The sequence below is a fragment of the Brassica rapa genome, chromosome A01, assembly GCF_000309985.2.
Source record: "Brassica rapa cultivar Chiifu-401-42 chromosome A01, CAAS_Brap_v3.01, whole genome shotgun sequence".
Taxonomy (NCBI): Eukaryota; Viridiplantae; Streptophyta; class Magnoliopsida; order Brassicales; family Brassicaceae; genus Brassica; species Brassica rapa.
The window spans coordinates 25,600,242-25,619,484 of record NC_024795.2 but is presented as its reverse complement, the minus strand read 5'-3'; the positions used below and the strand labels follow the sequence as shown (position 1 = coordinate 25,619,484).

The 19,243-nt window shown below is 36.2% G+C and overlaps 1 protein-coding gene and 2 pseudogenes across 1 annotated transcript; 2 read left to right on the top strand and 1 right to left on the bottom strand.

Annotated features, from left to right (window-relative positions):
- Positions 1-1,529: 1,529 nt before the first annotated feature.
- LOC103842467 lies at positions 1,530-9,454 on the top strand (annotated as a pseudogene).
- Positions 6,842-9,928, top strand: LOC117127128 (annotated as a pseudogene).
- LOC117128974 (ATP-dependent DNA helicase PIF1-like) lies at positions 9,685-13,757 on the bottom strand. Its single transcript, XM_033282119.1, has one exon. It carries the CDS (start codon positions 13,698-13,700, stop codon positions 10,809-10,811), a length of 2,892 nt encoding a protein of 963 aa, XP_033138010.1. The 5' UTR covers positions 13,701-13,757; the 3' UTR covers positions 9,685-10,808.
- Positions 13,758-19,243: the final 5,486 nt, after the last annotated feature.

Below are 19,243 nucleotides of genomic sequence, written 5' to 3'. Positions count from 1 at the left end.
TCCTCTGTAGATCATCAACACCAGTACATCTACTTCACACGCCAAACGTTTCTCCCCCTGTCGACAAAGATGCTGATGCTTAAACTTATCTTCTGAAACCTTCTGCAGTTTATAAGCAACACACCAATAGACAGTTCCAGAACCTAGATGCCTAGAAACTGAGTGTGTTAACCAAACACTGACCGGTTCAGAGAAGCTACACCAAGAACAATAGGTGAAGTAACTCTCTGGTGGTCTGCATAGAGAACCATTGCTGAACTCACACTTGATCTTTGAGGTTGCTTCACAAAGAAAAGCTGATAGGAATGACTTAGCTAAAGAACAAGTTTGAACCAGTGTTGGAGGATAAGCAGAAGCCATTAAATCAAACGGAGATGCTGACGTCAAAGACGATATGAAATGATGATGAATCGCCTTGAAGAAACAGATCCGTTGATCAACAAGCAGAGAATGTAACTGCAAGAGAATCCAGCTTGACAAGAAAGCTGAACAAGAATCACAGACGAACTCTGATCCAAAAGAAAACGCGATCAACTCTGATCGGAATAAGTCGCACAAAGGCAAGCGGAACGAAGCCGCAAATACGATCAACACTGACCGAAAGAAACTCGATCAACTCTGATCGGAATCGCACAAAGGCGTAAACAGCGGAACAAAGCCGCAGAACTCCACCGCAAAACGAACTCCGCCGCACAATGAACTCGCAACGAACTCCGCCGATGGAGAAACACAATCGATCGTCAATCGATTGGATACGGAAGCACGATCACCACTGATCGGAAACAAGAAGACGCGATCGGAATGAAACGAAGCTCGAACGGATAAAGAACGATTCTAAAGTAACTCGAATCAGGGAGATTGAGCTGAGAATCAGTGATATCAACCTGAATCGGAGAGATGAAGCTTAGAAACGAAACAATCCGAGCTCAAATCGATGAGATCAAGCTCGATTCAAGAAAACAAAATATGAACCAGAACGTGATGTGATGAAGATGATGATGAACAATGAATCGAAATCAAGCGGAAGAAGATCAGATTGGCTCTGATACCATATTAGAGGAATTGAAGTTTGATGTTGAACAGAAACCAAAGCTCTCGTGAGGAAGATGAACACAAGAGAATCTGGAAATTATAATTATTTCTGTTAATCGTAAATGAAGAAGATACAAGTGTTTATATACATATCCGGTTTATACCGGTTCTCACTAACCAAACCACAAACCAACTATACATATTCTAATAAAAGCTACAAAGAGCCCAATGGAATATGAAACAGATAAAACCTAAGATAGAATGAAAATACAAATCACAACAAGTAAACATTAGAAATCGCATCATGAGTTTCTTGAACGATTGCATCTCGGGTAACTCGGTAACTCTGAGAGTCACAACCACTGCACTAAAGGCAGGGAAGAGCGTTAGCCGGGAGGAGATCTATCTACATGTTTAGCGCTCTATGTATTTAGATACCATTTTATGTATCTACTACATACAACAGCACGCATATATTCTTGAAAAGTGTATAGTGTGATGGTTTATTGCCATTCATCTATAATTCCCCTATACAAATCGCGAATTGCATTTAACAATTACGCCACTTTAAAAATAATTTATCTTCGTTCCAAATTGTAGTAAATTATTTTTTCACTTAACTTTTTTTTTTATCAAACTTACTTAACTTTTATACCATTCAGTTTCACAAATATTTCCTTATGTTCCATAGTTCTCTACGATACAGAAATGTTGCGAATCATTTTTATCAAAAGTTCTCAAAGATACAGCAACGTTGCGAATCATTTAATCAAAAGAAAAGCAATGTTACCAATCAAATTTTTTGTCATCGAAACAAATCCTCATAAGCTTTAGCAACAAAAAAATGTTTTAGAAAACTAAATTTTGATGAACATGTATCAAGTTTATACGCATGTGTGAATTACGTATAGACTTATTGTATGTGAGTATGTAAAGAATGGTAGATTGTAGGTGTGTAAGAAGAAAGATCTAGGGGGCCTCAAAAAAAGAGAGAAAAGGACATAGCATGTGAAAAGAGACAGAGAAACAAACAGACTAGTGAACAGTCTTACTCTTTATTTTCTCTGCACTTAATGAACCCAAACCCTCTCTGAAGTATTTCTGATTCTTCACATGCTGCATTTCTCTTCTTTATTATTCCTATTCTACAATACATTTGTTGAAGAAATTTTATAATAAAAAAAATAACTTTTTTTTAAAGAACAAAAGTACTTTCACTTCACTAGCTAGCAGCCATACAAACACCTAGTCCCTCTTCTTTATCCAATGGTCTCTTCCCTGCTCTCTATTTCTCATCTAAACACCCTTTTCTTTCTTTCTCATTTACCATTTTGCAAGCTTTTGAAACCACACCACATTACATTTCTTTCTATACTTTTATCTCACCAAGAAAAACCTATTAAAACTTTAGTAAGGAAATGTAAAATTGTAAGAATATACCAAGTGCTACGTTTCTTTTACTAAGCCAGTCAGAGATTTGTGCAGTGATACAAGAAGAAAGAAGCTCATTCCCATTTCTATCAATATTATTCGTCAATTCTCTTTTCAACATATCTATGATCTCAGTTGTTTCATCTATCTGATTTTCCTGTCTTAAGACAGTAATATCAGGGCTCGCTAAATTTAATAAACTAGGGCTCAGTGGCACTCATTTTTAGGCCATGAAGAAGTGCTGGGGTACAGCTGATATTAAAAATGGCATCTGCCCAACGGAAGAAAAAAAGATTCCAAAAATCAATGCACCTTTTCTAATACAAATACATTTTTATGGGTATAATTTTATAAAAAGAGTAATATTAAAGAAGACTGAGAAGAGATGAAAGAAAATTGAGAGTAGATGAAAGAGTAATCAGAGAGACAAAAGCATCAAGTGCTGCAGAAGAAGCAACAGAAACACTGGGGCTGAGTCTCTTCAGATTTGCCAGTCTTTATAGGACCACACTCTTCTCCCTCTTCCTTACATTTTTATCTATCTATTTTGATATTTACAATATTGGATATTTTAATGTTGTTTTGATTTTACACTACATGGCAAATCTCCTTAAAAGCTCTTGCCCTCATCTGACATTTTTTTTTCTTTGCACAGTTTATATACCTCTCTTAAACTTTAGTTTATGAATATTTGGTGATATTACTCTTTGGTTTAATTGTTAACAAATATAAATTAATACCCCACCCCCTAAAAAACCCCTACTTTTTAATAGTAATAGAATGTGATCACTTATCTTCTGTAATTGTATAGTAATCTATATTCTTCTTTTTTTTTTAGCAAAAGTAATCTATATTCTGTAAATGACTTGATCTTCCCTAAGTACAAAATAGAGTATATATATAAAGGAAGGGTTAGCCTTTTCACAAGGTCGAAGCTAGCTAGTGTTCATGCAAATTGCATCTGAGGAATATATGCTTAATTAGAGAGTGAAAGAGAGATCAAACAAGAGAAAAAGGACAGAGAAAGTGGTCTTCTGTCTGTCTCTGTCCTAAACTCAAGAACCCTAGCTAATCTCTGAATCTATCAAGAAAACTCTTTGTCTCTTCTTTTTATTCTCCTTTGATTTTGCTACGTAGCCCTTTGAGGAAAGCAAGAAACTAACTTGAAAGATGATGAGCCTAAGTGGAAGTAGTGGGAGACCAATAGGGAGGCCTCCATTTACACCAACTCTGGCAAGAGCTGGAGCATCAAGCCTTAATTTACAAGTACATGGTCTCTGGCGTTCCTGTCCCACCAGACCTCATCTTCTCCATTAGAAGAAGCTTGGACTCTTTCTTGGTCTCTAGACTCCTCCCTCACCAACCACGTAAGCCCTAAACTTTAATTACAATTTCCACAAAATTTTTTATGTTTCTTTAAATCTTTCTTGATTTCCTGGTTGTTTTTCTCTTTGCATAAAGCTTCAATCTTTTGTTGATTCTCATGCCTCTAAAGTTTACAGCCTTATAAGCTTTATAGTGTATGGGTTTCTGTCTAAGACCACTTTCACAAGCTTGTAGTGATTATGAGATAATTAACTTTCATTAAGGTCTTAACTAGAGCTTTACAACATGCATCATGATTAACTTTTAGGGTTTTGGTTAATTGAAAAATGCAGTTGGGTGGGGATGCTACCAGATGGGATTTGGTAGAAAACAAGATCCTGAACCAGGGAGATGCAGGAGAACAGATGGTAAGAAATGGAGATGCTCAAGAGAAGCACATCCAGATTCTAAGTACTGTGAAAAACACATGCACAGAGGAAGAAACCGTGCCAAAAAATCTATTGATCAGAGTCAGACAGCTGCTCCTTTAACATCACCATCTCTCTCTTTCCCCAACAACATCCCAAGCCCCACCTTGTCCTCTTCTACTACTACTACTACTACTACTACTACTACTTATTCTGCTTCTTCTTCATCCCCTTTAGCTGAGGCTTACAGTAACAGCAATAGGTTTGGTGTTGGTAGTAGTAACAATAGAGGTTACTTCAATAATCATTCCTTTGATTATCCTTACCCTTCAACTCCACCTAAACAGCAACAACAACAGCAACAAACTCTTAGTCATGTTTCTGCTTTGTCACTTCATCAAAACACATCTACACCTCAGCTCAATGTCTTTGCCTCTGCAACTGACCACAAAGACTTCAGGTTCTGCATTTCATTTTTTTTCATGTCAACTGTTCATTATTTAAGTTTTCTTAATTCTTGAAAAAGGAAGGCATGATATTAAAATATACTATGTGGAATCTACTTTTAATTATGATTAATTGTAGATATTTTCAAGGGATTGGGGAGAGAGTTGGAGTTGGGGAAAGAACTTTTTTTCCAGAAGCTTCTAGAAGCTTTCAAGATTCTCCATACCATCACCAACAACCGTTAGCAACGGTAGTGGATAATCCGTACGACTGTACTACTGATCATAAGTTTGATCATCATCATACATACTCATCATCATCTCAACATCATCATCATGACCAAGATCATCGACAACAACAACAATGTTTTGTTTTGGGCGCCGACATGTTCAACAAACCCACAAGAACTATCTTGGAAAACACATCGAGACAAGATTATCTTAATCAAGAAGAGGAAGAGAAAGATTCATCGGACACGAAGAAGTCTCTTCATCATTTCTTTGGTGAAGAGTGGACACAGAACAAGAACAGTTCAGATTCTTGGCTTGACCTTTCTTCCCAGTCAAGACTCGACACTGGTAATGTGCTATCCAACTAGATAATAACAGTTTTGATAGTTTTAAAAATTATTTCGAACTTAATTTTTCAGGTAGCTGATTGATGAGGCCAGATAGCATCAGTGATGGGTCTGCACCAACACACACACAAACACGTTTGACGGGTCACATTTCACATCTATTTCCGTGGAACATTGAGACAGACAAGACACTGTTTGCAGAAACCCTATATGTATACATTAATGTAATGATCTCTTTCTTCTCTCTATATGTCGTGTGTCTGTGTGTGTTTGTTAGGTCCCAACAAGAAAATCGATCCGACATTTATCTCTGCGTGTGTTTCTCCTGCTTTTTCCGGCTGCTGTTATTTTTGTTCCAAGCTATCGTTTTATTTTATTTTACAGTATCTGAAAGAAACACTATATTGTTGATTTGTTTCTTAGGATGCAAGCATCTTTAGTTGCTTATGGAATTATAACTTGTTCTTTTCCTTCATTTCTTCCAGTGTCAGTCTTTATTTTCATAGAAATAAATAGAAAACAAAAATGTATGCAAAAGGCATAGTAATCATGGCTTAGTAATTCGAAATTTACTGTAATCCTGGACGTAGCATGTTCTTTATGTATATACACAAATCAAATGACGTATACATACTCAAAAGTCTTGTGCCAAAACGAGTGATCAAAACCAAATATAATAGTAACAATTTAAGAAAATATTCAACAAGACAGCTTTATAGATATTGTCGTTTATGGGAAAACAATCATATGTTTGAGCAAAAAAGAAAGCTTAAACTGCTTTCTTACATTTCTACTCAGGCCGGGTTCTGAAAATCTATATAAAAACAAGGGCTGCAAGCCCAAAAATAAAATGGGCTGCCATGTAGTATTGAACCTGAGTGAATTGTGTTACCAAAGTTTGACCAACTGAGCTACTGATACAATTAATAAATTACCAATACATTGATATCTAAACTATACTAAAAGTTAAATATAAAGCCCTCTGAAGCATCCCACGTCGGATGAAAAAATTGACCAATCAGGAGATCTCTTTTTGACACATCATCTGGGCTGTGGGTTGTTGGGCTTCAATTTTTTTTTAGCAGAAATGTTGATGTCAATAGCCCAGTAAGCCCATTCTGTTTGTTCTTAGCCTTCTTCGTTTCATCTTTCACGATCTGAGAGCAGAGAGATTCAACGTTTCCCTTTCTCATTAAGTAAGCATATAGGGATTTGTTATTCAAATGAAATCCATCAATAGCTTTCTTTGTAACGATATTGTCTGTCCCTCTTCCTTTCCGATTTTTCATATCCATGATACAAATCCCTCAGGATATCAGTGTATCACCCTATATATGCCGTCTTAATACATATATTTATTTCACATGATTCACCACAACCTAATCTCCTCGAGCTCGAAGCTCCCAACAAGATCTACGGTAATCAATCGCTTTTTCTTTTGATATTTTCTGTCTGTTTTGTGTTGTTTTGGAATCTGAATTGTACATGATTGCTTTCATGGCTCTAGGTTTGTAAACATTTTTCTGACGATTAAAAATCAAAATTAAGTTTTAAGTCTTGGATTGGAGTCTGAAGACGGGGAGCTGAGACTTCGGATCTGAAGATTGACGATGCGCTGGCCATGGAAAATTGTCTTGCTACCAGTAAAAATTCACAAGTCGAAGGCTTGGTGACGTCTACGACCTCAGGTTAGCGTTTTAATATGTCGTCCTTCTAAAAGTTTTATATGTTTTTTTTTGTCAAAGGGTTTTCATCATATGTTTTCAGTAATCGTTGATTTGGATTGGTTTGGTGATTTACATGTCAAGTTCTGGCTGATTCTGATCGGAAACCGGAGGAAGCAGACTAAACCTACAGAAGTCGCTAAACTGACTCATGTTCTAGCTTCTGAAGCTGCACAGATGGTGGTAGAGCCTATACTTAACTTATAATATCTCTGTGTTCTGTAACTGGTGCAATTAGAATGAACAATTGTAACCTATAATGTATTTTCAATGCTCTTTGGCAAATTTCCTTTCTCGGCGGTATCCAGCACGACTTTGCATGTTTCACATTACTGTGTGGCGTGGTGTCCTGTAAACTGAGCTTCTAAGGAGCTAGATGGAGAATTCATGAAGGTAAACCAGAACAACTCTCTCTGATTCTTTTTAGGTGATGTTAGACTTATGTAGTTGTTTGGTGAAACTCCAGATTATGTTATGTACAGAATATATGAACCCACCTTCGTCAGGGGCGTGTGTCAAATCCGCAGTTCTTTGGCTACACAGCATCCCGCCATACATGGTTTATTGATTGGATGCATTGTTTCTTCTGATGAACTGGTACCGGTTAATGGCAACAAACTCTTTCAATGATCGAGGTAACAACAAATAACAGTAATTCATATTCAACCTTTTATAGCTTTGTTCTTTTATTACATGCTTATTAGCCTTTCTTTATTCCTTGGAATATTGACAGTTTATATCATCTAAATTTATATGATCATATAAAACCTTTTTTGAAATGATTTATTCATCTAGATATTTCTTCAGAGGCTTTTACTCAGTGCCTAGCGTCAGTTACCGTTTCAAGTCTACGGAAATGGTTGATTTTAACTGTTTTGTTACTATGTTGATTATATTGTTTTCCATGTCCAAATCATGTTGCCCGTCGAAAGATGCAGTTTTGTTTATTAGTATTTCCGATTTTGATTTCTTAGTCTATTATATAATTAATTGATATTGTGTGATTTTACTCCATTAGGTTCAGTTTCTGCCAACAAAAAAGTAGAATCCAATGAGAAATCTGCCAAAAGAAAGAGAACGAATCGGTACATAGGATTAGGCTGCGTCCTTGGGAAAATTGGGCCGCTGACATATGTGATTATAGAAAAGGCTCTCGAGAATTGCTTTGAACATTCAACACCGCTCAGGAATAATCAAGAGCTTATGATGTAACTGCATGCAGGATCCGTGGTGATAAATCTAAGGTAGATTTTTCAGAGGAGATAATCCCTTGCGTCTCCAAGAAATGTCATACTCCTAAGACATCTTAAGAAGCCAATGGCTAAGCCAAACAAAAGCTCAACGCCGTCAACACATCTGAGTCAGTACTGCAACAACTCTTTTGAAAACATGAGACACGACTGCTTTGGTGATATGAGTTTCGTGGAAGAGAAGCTTCAGATGTACACCAATCAGTTCGAGTTAATAAACTCTTTCTCTGTTGGAGATAACAACAAATACCAGTATTCCAGCTCTGATCAGGGTAGTAACTCATTCGACTGCTCTTGAATTTGGGTGGAGAGATCACGAGCCAAGTTCTCTGCAAAGCTAGATACGTTGGGAGTTGGAGGCGTTTCAGGCATATGTATACCCTTGAGATTTGGATTTTCACGGGATGACTGGGAGAAGATGTAGAGAGAATACAAGCAGCCGAAGAACTGAAGCCATAAGAGGTAACTGCCAGTGAGGTCTTGCAAGGGAATGTGGATTTATTTTCCGAAGATGAATTAAAAACAGTTTTGATAAGATTTTGACAGCCGTATATTGGTATAGATTTTTATCATAATCATAAAAAGAAAAAAGTGCAAATTCTTTGTTTGGAAAATAAAATTAGGAATTTATCGATCACCGTGAGAGAATCGAAATATCAATGTGGCCATGTAGGAAACATACAAGTTAGATTCCTGTTACTTTTGCTTTTTATGTGTACTAGGGTCGGTGTCCGCGCTTCGCGCGGATTACATGTTTAATATAAATGATGTGAATTGAAATTGTGTGTTTTAAAGTTTTTGAAAAGATAAGTTAAGTTTTGTTTTTTTATACAGGGGAGAAGTTTGATGCGGTGATCATTTTTAAAAAAAAAACAACTGTAAGGATGAATAATAAATAGTTTTGAGCAATTCGATATTTGAATGAGAAAATAATCTATGTGGCTGACAATTTAATTGATGTAGGAAGTGGTAACGTAAATGGTTTAAAAGTTGACTGGTGTCGTTTGCTATGAGGCTTAGGATAGCAGTTTATTCCTCTTTTGGAAGCGCTGAATGATTTCAATTTCGTTGTTAAAGTAGAAGCGGGTTCCAGGTGTTGCTGTGAGTGATAGTTTTCCTGAAAAAGGTGAAATATTTGTTAGCATTTAGTTTTTTGTAAAGTTTATGTTTAGTTTATTACCTTCATGTATCCGTGGAATGATACTTGTGATGATTGCGACATGGTTTTTCCTTGTTGATATGCCATTTAACTCCCTGAAATTAGACGCCTCCTTGTCCCATAAAGTTAGACGTACCAATTTTGATCTACAAATAATTAATGTATTAGATTTTGTTTAGTTGTAAACCAATTATTACTTAATTAAAAGTTTGTACCTGTCTAAACGCAATCCAATGATGATTTTTGAATTTGTGTAGTGGTTATATAAATCGGTACCTTGGATGAGGCAAATGCGGCCGACAACATCTGTAGGAATAATTTGGTTGTTTTAAAAAAAAGTAGGATTTATTTTTATGTGAGAGAGTTTTTGGTTTTTTTTTACCTGGTAGGAAGTTGGTTTCACTTGCTGAGCTGAACAACTGGGTGTAGCGTTGGGGCTGGAATATGTATGAAGGGATCGGTGGAATGTTTTCTTGAATCAGTGTAATAGTTGTTGTTTCTTTGATATTGATTATGTATGGTTGGTCCGTAAGCCTGTAACGTTGGTTATTGGGGAGGAGATTAAAATATCTAATGTGATAAATTTTCCCTTCCTCGAAGCGTTGGTACATTGTGTCAGACGTAGATATAGGCACCCTCCCCTCCATTTTTTGTTCATGTTTAGTGGTTAGAAGCAATCATTTGAAATATAGTTGGAATAATTAAAAATAGGAATTTTAGGCATACCTGGATGTCAAGACAGATGAAAGTTGTTCCTAGGAAAGCATCTTTATTTTTATGATTTGTGATGGGCCAGACCCTAAGGATCCTAACGATTATTGGATGAGGTCCGAGGGTGTTGCCCCAGTTGATTTGCTCTTCTGCTGCATGTGCTAGATCGATGAGAATGATTATTTTTTAATTACTGCGCAAATTTTTTTTATTTTTTTTTGAAGTGAACATAGTTAGGGTGTTTTTTTTTAAGTATTGTCAAGGTTTTTTAAAATTTTAAGTAGGCTGGGCCATAATTATAGGTGGTAGTAGTAAATTAGCTGGGTGGGTTTGATATGAGAATTTTGTTATTTTTAGTAATTTACAGGGGCTGTGTGTGAAATGAGGAGATTTTATTATCTTGGACGTACTATTTTAAGATTAAAGGGAACTTTGGCAATTCGCACATTATTATAGAAAACATTTGAAATTTAAAATTGTCTGAAATAATAGTAAATGCAAAAGATAAAAGTTCGATAGTTGAAATAAGTAATTGTCCAAAGGAAATAGTAAGTGGTAGGTAGCGAAAATAAAATAAAATAAGATAAGCCGTAGACGATGGCTTGTAGGGTTATTGTGAATGGTCTTGTAGAGCGGCGACTTTCTTTTGCGGGCGGACCTATAGATATAAACAATTTTGTTAGCACATGTTCATTAATGGGTTTGAAGAGTTTCGGACCGGAAGACTTACTGGTAGCTTGCATCTTATGGTATAGAAAGTTGTTGAAGATTCCGGGAAGCCTGCTCTGGGTGATCATCGGATATTGACTCTGGAGTAGAGAGAGAAATGAGGTGAGTATTTATGGATGATGTTGTGAACTGGGTTGCAAATAATATTTGATTACCTGGTAAACCGTTGTATATTTCTTTGTAGACAGTGTTTTTGACCCTTCCTATCTTTTGATCCTTTCCTTGTATAATTTTGAGGCCTGACTTGGTAGTAACTCGGGAAAGACCAACATAGAGTTGCCCATGGGTGAAAACGGGCTTGGGCAAATACAGCACGACACCTTTCAAACTCTGACCCTGACTTTTGTTAATTGTCATTGCGTAACATAGCCTGATCGGAAATTGCCGCCTTTCTAGAGTGAACGGATGTTTAGTTACTGATTCCGATAGTATGATTCTTGGAAGGTCCACTTTATGTCCAATATGGGAGCCTGTAACTATTTCACCTCTAATAACACGCTCACCTAGGTAAGTGACAATCAGACGTGTTCCGTTGCATAACCCCTTCTTCTGATTTAAATTCCTTAGGAGCATGAAAGGGGCACCCACTTTCAATGTAAGCTTATGTGCAGGCAGGCCTGGAAAGCTCAGTGAGTTTAAATACTCTACTGGGTACAATGTCTCGTTGTTCGCAGAGTCGGTGTCGATTATACCGAAGCTATCGGAACTGAGATATTCCTTTGAAACACCGTCAGCTTCAGATATCATGTATTCATTGATCTCATCCACCGTTTCGTTCCTTGGTGTGAGGATAGCCCTTTCTGTATAGTCTTGTTTGGTTCCTTTCCACTGATCAGTTCGCCCGTAAGTAGCTTCTAGAATTTGTTTGTGAGGATCTGAGCTGACCTCCTCGACCAACGTTCGGTCAATAGAAATGAGCTGATCTTCTTCATCTTCATCAAATTCATTGACCTCAGTAGGTAGGGGGTTCCCGTCGCCAACTCTTAGGACGTAGTTGGAGAATTCTTTCTCATCTTCGCTGAGGCGCATATTCTTCTGGAGGGTGAATTTGTGGCATGATTCCCATAAATATGAATGACTTATGGAGGCAGAGACAATTTCAGCTCTGGTGCCTTGTGGGATGACTGGTAAGATCTGTCTAAAATCACCTCCTAGAAGAACAGTTTTTCCGCCGAATGGGAGAGTTTTGGCTTTGGGATCATGTAAAGAAAGAATGTCTCTTAAGGACTTATCGAGGGCTTCGAAAGCATGCCTGTGTGTCATAGGTGCCTCATCCCATATGATTAGAGCTGCCTTTTCTATTAACTCTGCGAGCATAGTTCCAGGTGTAATGTGGCAGGTGGATGTGGCCTTTAGATCGATTGGGATATTGAAACGGGAGTGGGCAGTCCTGCCGCCTGGTAGTAGTAGGGCTGCTATTCCAGATGAAGCAACAGGAAGGACTATCTTTTTCTCTGACCGTAGTCTCGAAATGATTGTCTGGTATAAAAATGTTTTGCCTGTGCCCCCAGCCCCGTAGACAAAAAATAGCTTCCCGTAGTCTTCTTGAGTCGACTCGATAATAGCCTGATAGACGTCCAATTGTTCACGGTTGAGCAACGTGTATTGGGTGTCATGTCTACTCTTCTCCTCGGCGAGATTATACTGTAGCTCTTGCTGCCACAAAGTATTACCTAGCTCTTTAAGTAGGAGAGGATCAGGAGTAGGCATTCCTGGAAAATCAGTAAGGGTGTGTTCTTGGTTCCGCAAAGCCTTCTCGAGTTCAAGTAATGTATACTGCTCGAGCTTAGCATCATCTATTTCTAGCTGTGGGTGTTTGAATTCCTTACGTTTCTTGTAAAGGATGTCCTCACTCAGAGTTTTCCAGCACTTATCCCACAATTCCTTAGGGTTAGCAACATGACAGTAGATAAGTAACGTGACAAACATTTCTCTTAGCTGAGAAGGTGTGCCCCATGTGTTGAGTTCAGCCATACTTTCGTGCCATTCAGCATCGTTAGCGAGAAGACCTCGTGCGCAGCAGGTGCTTTTGAAATCGGGATATGTGACACCGTTGAAGGTTCTAAGCTCTTTGTAACTTCTAGGGCCCTTCACTTTATTTATCAGTATCCTCAAATAGTATCGATCCCCTGAAGCGGGATGTACAGTAACAACCCGACCAATTGAAGTTCCTCTCTTTCGCTCTGACCAGACTTTTGAGCTATTGTTCCATGTGAAGAACTCAGGAATCTGGACATACGTTAAGGTACGGGCGAACGCGGATGTTCTGCATAGAACCATCCACTCGGTGAACATAGTCTTTTCGATGCCTGGCTTCTGTATAACTCTTCCTAGGTTATCCGTATCTTTGATAGTGATATTATGTTCACCTTCCAGATGGACAACCAACTTCATGACGGATGGTTGGCGTTTATGTATAGAATAAGCGAAAGTCCTCCACATGGATTCGCAAGCGGATAAGTATCGACAGTCCTGATACTCTTTTATCTCATTCCTTGCTTTCTTGACCTTTTCCTTGCCTTTCTCGGATGTCTGGGGGTCGCTTCCATTCTCGGATGTAGGTGGGTCGGGGCCTTTCTCAACCAGAACTGTCGCCCTGTCAACTCCTTTTGTGATGTATTTGAAAAGGTATTTGATAGCGGATGTCCGATTGCACCATTCCACGTTTATATGAGCTGCATACTTCTTCAGGATTTCTATGTTATAAGGGATGACAGAAGCATTGTCTAGAAGAATTCCATCCTTTAAAACATTCGCATTTTCGTTCTTCCGGCGACGATATATTATGTACCCAGACTTATCAATTGATGTAGACTCAGTAAATGGGCGGGGAAATTTCTTCGCACATACATGATTCTCCATACATGGTGATCGAGGTCTATCGAGTCCACATGGCCCATGCATCATGTGCTTTGCAACCAATTCATAGGCTTCGGGGTCTTTCTGCTTGTCCGGAAGCTCGGCCGAAATAATCTTGTCGATTTCTTCTGGGCTGGGTGTTCTAGAGTGGTCTCCAAACCACAACAAAATATGTGCGTGGGGGAGACCTCTTTTTTGGAACTCAATCCTATGAAGAGCTGGTATAAAAAAGAGTTTAATTACTTATATGAAGATTTATGTGAATTAAATTTTCCAATTAAAGGGAATACCTGCGGTGTATGGGGCGAAGAATGTACCCTTCTTAAAATCATCTAGCAGCTGGTCTAGTTTCATTTTGAAAACTCGGCATTCAATGTCTGGTCTGTCATTCGGGCTATCACCGCCGTATGCTGCTAGATGGTCTTTTATCTCTTTCCAATTTGGGTTTGCCGTCATTGTGATGAATAAATCTGGATTCCCAAACTGTCTGCATATCGCCATTGCGTCATGATATTTTTCAATCAGATAACGGGGCCCACCAGTAAAACTCGGTGGTAGAATAAACCTCTTACCAACCGTCCTTGCATCGGTGTCACCTTTTCCGACTGCATCACAAACATTACTGTATAACTCAGCCCTTAGAACGTCTTGATTGAGCCTATGCCATCGAAGACGATCTTCCTCGATTGAAGAATATACATCGACCACATATTGGTGGAGAAGGCGCCCAGACTTAATGAGTGTCATTCCTTCTTTTAACCGAGTTTGTATTTGAGAGGCATAAAATTGCCGTATACTTACAAATTTTCTTGTCCTCGAGCTTCCTTCCTCTAAATGCAATGGAATTTCGGTATTGAAACCATACTCACCATAAGGAAACAGAAGTGGGTACTGGAGGCTCATGTAGAGTGGATGATCATCTCGTATCTCTGTCAAATTAGTTGACTGAAACTTGACGACTATATCTCTCTCACATATAGTGTCTGACATTTTGCCGACAATTAGTCCAACAACCTCAGATGATTGGGGTAAGTCATATTGTTTGCCTTTCCCTTTATCAGATATGAGACTGATCGTAAAATCTTCTTCAGAGTTTGCCTCGTACCGATCTCGAACCCTCCTAAAAACTTTTGCAAGGCAATTGTTGGTATCCACCATTTCTATTAGGACTTTTAATGTGGCTTCGGTTGCTTTTCCTTCAGAGGTTGTTTGGCCTAAAGCTTCCAGCCGATTCTTAACTTCGTTTGCCGTATCAAAAATATAGAGCTGCAAGTACTTGGGTGGTAAACCTGGCTTAGGAATGAGGGATCCGATACGGTGGTAAGTTTGCCCTTGAATACGGAATGTAAATGGCCCCCTCCCGAAGACAACACTGTAATCTATATTCGCTCCAATAGATGTAAAAGCTAGGAGGGAATTGTAGACTCGGATTGTCTCGCGAAATTGTTTACATTGCAGTAGCTTTTCTAACACGGGTGGAGGTTGTCTCATAGGCGGAAGCTTTATCTATCCTTGGTTGCAACAAATGGTAAAGCGTAACTCCTTCGTTCTAGGGTCTCTTCCGGTGCTCTCGGATTGCCAGACCAAAGCACCACACGATGGACATTCTAAAATTGGGTTGTTTGTTGCTTCAGAGGAGGAAGACGCATCTAAAGGGGCTGTAAAATTTAAATAGTCGAGACACGACTATTAGATGATTTAATAGTAAGTTGGCATAAGTGGCAACTCCCTTATCAGGTAAGTGGTTAGTGACCCAAGAAAATTTTAGTTTTTTTATTTGGTGTTCGACAGATTTCTGTAAACGACTCCTGAATAAAATTGTTTTTATACCTATCTTCATATTTAAATTACAGGAAAAATGTTTCATTAGAAAATTAGGTAACGATTTTATTTATGGGGTTACCTAATTTGAAACTTATTGGTAAGAATTAAGAGGTTTGTATTTGGGATCGAAGTTTAAAATTATGTAAATTAATTGATAAATATTAATAGGTGTGCAATTAATTTTTACAATAATTTGTTAAATTATTATCAAATTAGGTGTTAAAAATTTGGGGGAATGTTTTTTAAAAAAATTGGTAATTTTAAATTTCTGGGGGAAAAATATTTAAAATTAGAATTTGAGAACATGTTATCTTAAAAAATATATACCATATTAAATATATAAATATTTTAATTTTGAAATTTACTTTGAACAATTTTTTTAATAAAAGGTTTGAACAAATATTGAAAACTTATTTTTATAAAAATATATAAATACAAAAACTATTAATTCCACAGTAAAACTTTTGTATATATATAAATCAATGTGTTTTGGAGCATGTAAACTATTTAATTATTTTATTTATAAAAATATTTTAAAAAGATAAATATTTAAAATATTAATTAATAAATATTTAAATAATATTTATGTATATAATAGTGAGAATAAGTAACCGGCATATCAAATTCAAGTTTAATAATTATTATAAAAGAACTCGATGAGATTTGTATTTATTTCCTTAAGTATATGTAAAATATTTTAATAATGGTAAGTCGCTCAATTATGTGGATGGGCCCTCTCGTTGCTATATCTGTGTTTTGCACTGAAACCTGAGGCATTTTTTTGTCCTTTTCAGTTTTGTTCTTATATTTGCTCTCGTAAATTTGATTTTGGCATTTTCCTCTCTCTTTTTTTCCAAATATATTTTAATCTTCAGAATATTGTTCATTTTTTTTTTCTTGTAATCTTTTTCTTTCTTTCTTTATGTATATGTGTGTACTTTGATCATGTTTGCCCATGTCGCAATTTGTTCTTTGTAATTTTCCGAATTAGCCACTTTCCATTGTTTTCTGTAATAATGCAATAACTTTTTTGATGTAAAATTTTCAGCTAAAACACGCAGCATGTAATATGGATAATCATCTGAATGTGAATATTAAAAACTGATAATCTAGCTTGATTCTATGTGATTAGAAATTAGTATGTAGTATTTCTGTGCATTTAGAGCATGGCGACATTCAGAGATCAAATAGATAGTTTTTTTGTTTGTTTGTTATAACTTAGGAACTTCTAACTCGAAGGCGTATCTATTTGATATCTTATAAAAATTCGATTCAGGATTTCATTTATATTTACATATGGGTCTATGATAATGTTTAGACCCAAACTATACGGGCCCCATAAATTGAAGATGATTGATCTATATATAAAAACGTAAGCTATGTTACAGCCAAAATGTTGAAGTCTATATATTAAAGAGTGAACAAATCAGTTTTAAGAAATTTGAGATATAATCGTATATTATGTATTCGGTAAAATGGGTTATACATTATGAAGTATGGAAAATTTCTAATTTTGGGAGGAAAAATATTTAAAATTCAAATCTGAGAACATGTTATCTTAAAATAATTGGGTAAGATAATTTTTGTGATTTTTTTTTTATAAATATTCATGGTATTAGACAAAGTATGTAAGAGACATGAGAGACATAGGAGACTCCATGACTGTTGATGACATTCGTTGTGGGGTTAATTTTAGTGAACAAAAGGTGAAAATATTCTATATATTAGAATTGTACAATTTAATTTACTTTAGTTCTACTGGAGGTTTAATAGGTAAACATATAATGTATCTAAAGTAGGAAAATATGTACCTTTTCCTTTAGCTCTGCCGATTCGATGATTTCGTGCGGGCGTAGCTGCGCTGGGTCCTATTGAAAAAACTTGTTGTTGGTTACTCCACATAATTTATTTATTTTATTGTGAAGTTGTAGTTGTATTATTTGATGGTTACCTTCTATCCTTCTTGATGTACGTTTTGATAGTAATATTGCCCTTCGCATGGCACGGGCATTTGTTTGTGCCACTGCATGTATTAATATTTAAATTATGTGTTAATAAGCAGATGGTATATTTAACATAGAGAAAAATGTTATCATTTTGAATGTTTGTACCGTATAACGCGCAAATGTCGCAGCCACCTATAGGGGGGTAAAATGTTAACCCATAAAAGCATTGTTAGTTAAATATTTGTGTCAACTTAGCAAAATCACAAAATCATCATAAAAATATTAATACATAATGTGTTTTTTGTGTGATATAGATGGATAACTCACAGTCAAAGTATTGGGGGGCAAAATGTTGGGTCATACTTCCCGCAGCTGGAGCTGTTCGGAAAGAATAAGAATAAATAAATGATATTAGAAAAATTGGACCAAATAGTCGAGACATGTCTCTATTATGTTTGGTTTTTTAATAAGTAAATAATACAGAACATTGATGGATTGAGTGATTGAATTTAGGGTATACCTTTCACTTTATTTCGGACTCCTAGCGGCCGTCCACGTTTACGCTTTATCGTGTTTGAACTTGATGACTCTGATATTGGAAAAAAAATATTATTATTAAATTAAGTTATGATTATAACAAATCAAATATAATAAGATGTCAAATAATTTAATATCAGTTTAGTTTTTTGTTTTAAAATATTAAGTAAGTTTTAACTTTTAATTAACATTCGAGAAGAAGAATGTTTCTGATTAAAAAATTATAATAGTAAAGGTAACGTATATAAATGGGGAGTATAGGGTTTTTCTTATATGTGGGGTTATTGGATAGTTATTTTTTACTCCTCATATTTTTTTGGTAAATAATAGCTTTGTAGTTGATCTAAATAAAAGGTCAATCTACATTTGCAAATAATTATAATTATGAACTTTAATATTAGTTGCATAAGAGTTTTGATTCGTGTATTAAATTAATTTAATAATACATAAATATATTAAATAATTGTTATCCATATAGAACCTGATACTAAAAAACTATTTTCCTTTTTCTGTATGTTTTAAAATTATATTTATAAACAAATAACATTTAATAAGATGTAAAATAATTCACTCATGTGAATTTTCATTAAAAAATATCAGTTTATTTTAGTTTAGTAAGTAAGAATGTTTCTGATTCTAAAATAATATGACAAATCAAATTTAAAAGATGTAAATAACTAGATTTTTGAACTTTTAGTTTTGTTTAATTTGAGTTTTGGAGTCCCGTATTAAACTAATATAATAAAATAATACTAATAATGTTTTCGGTTCAAACAATAATTTGGAAATTCAAAATACCTCCTAGAAGCGGAGGATCTTTGGATGTTGGTTTTACCTTGGTGTTTATGGACAGCCGTTTCTTAAACAATCAAATACACGGAAAAGAGAAATAAGTAAGATATGATGACCCAAACTGGGATAAATAAAGTTAGTTAATCGGGACTGGGTAAGAGGGATGATATTGCTGCAACCATGTGAAGCTAATTTGCTTCTGCAACAAAGGGTATAGCCGGGTGATGGGAAACGATTTCTTACCTGATGGGTCGGTAGGTGTGTTCGTCTTCAGGATTCGAAGACGTAGTTGGGAAGACAGAAGAAGAACCTTGGTGGAGGCAGTGGGTGTTTGATATGGTAGAGAGGTATTGAGGTTAAAGTTTGAAGCAGAATATCTGTTCAAAACGTTATGGTTTTGTTTCCATATCTTTAGTTATTTGGATTAATGGTAAAGATATTTTTTTCAATTATAGCATGAGTTTTGGAAATTTTCTTTATGGTAGAAGAATA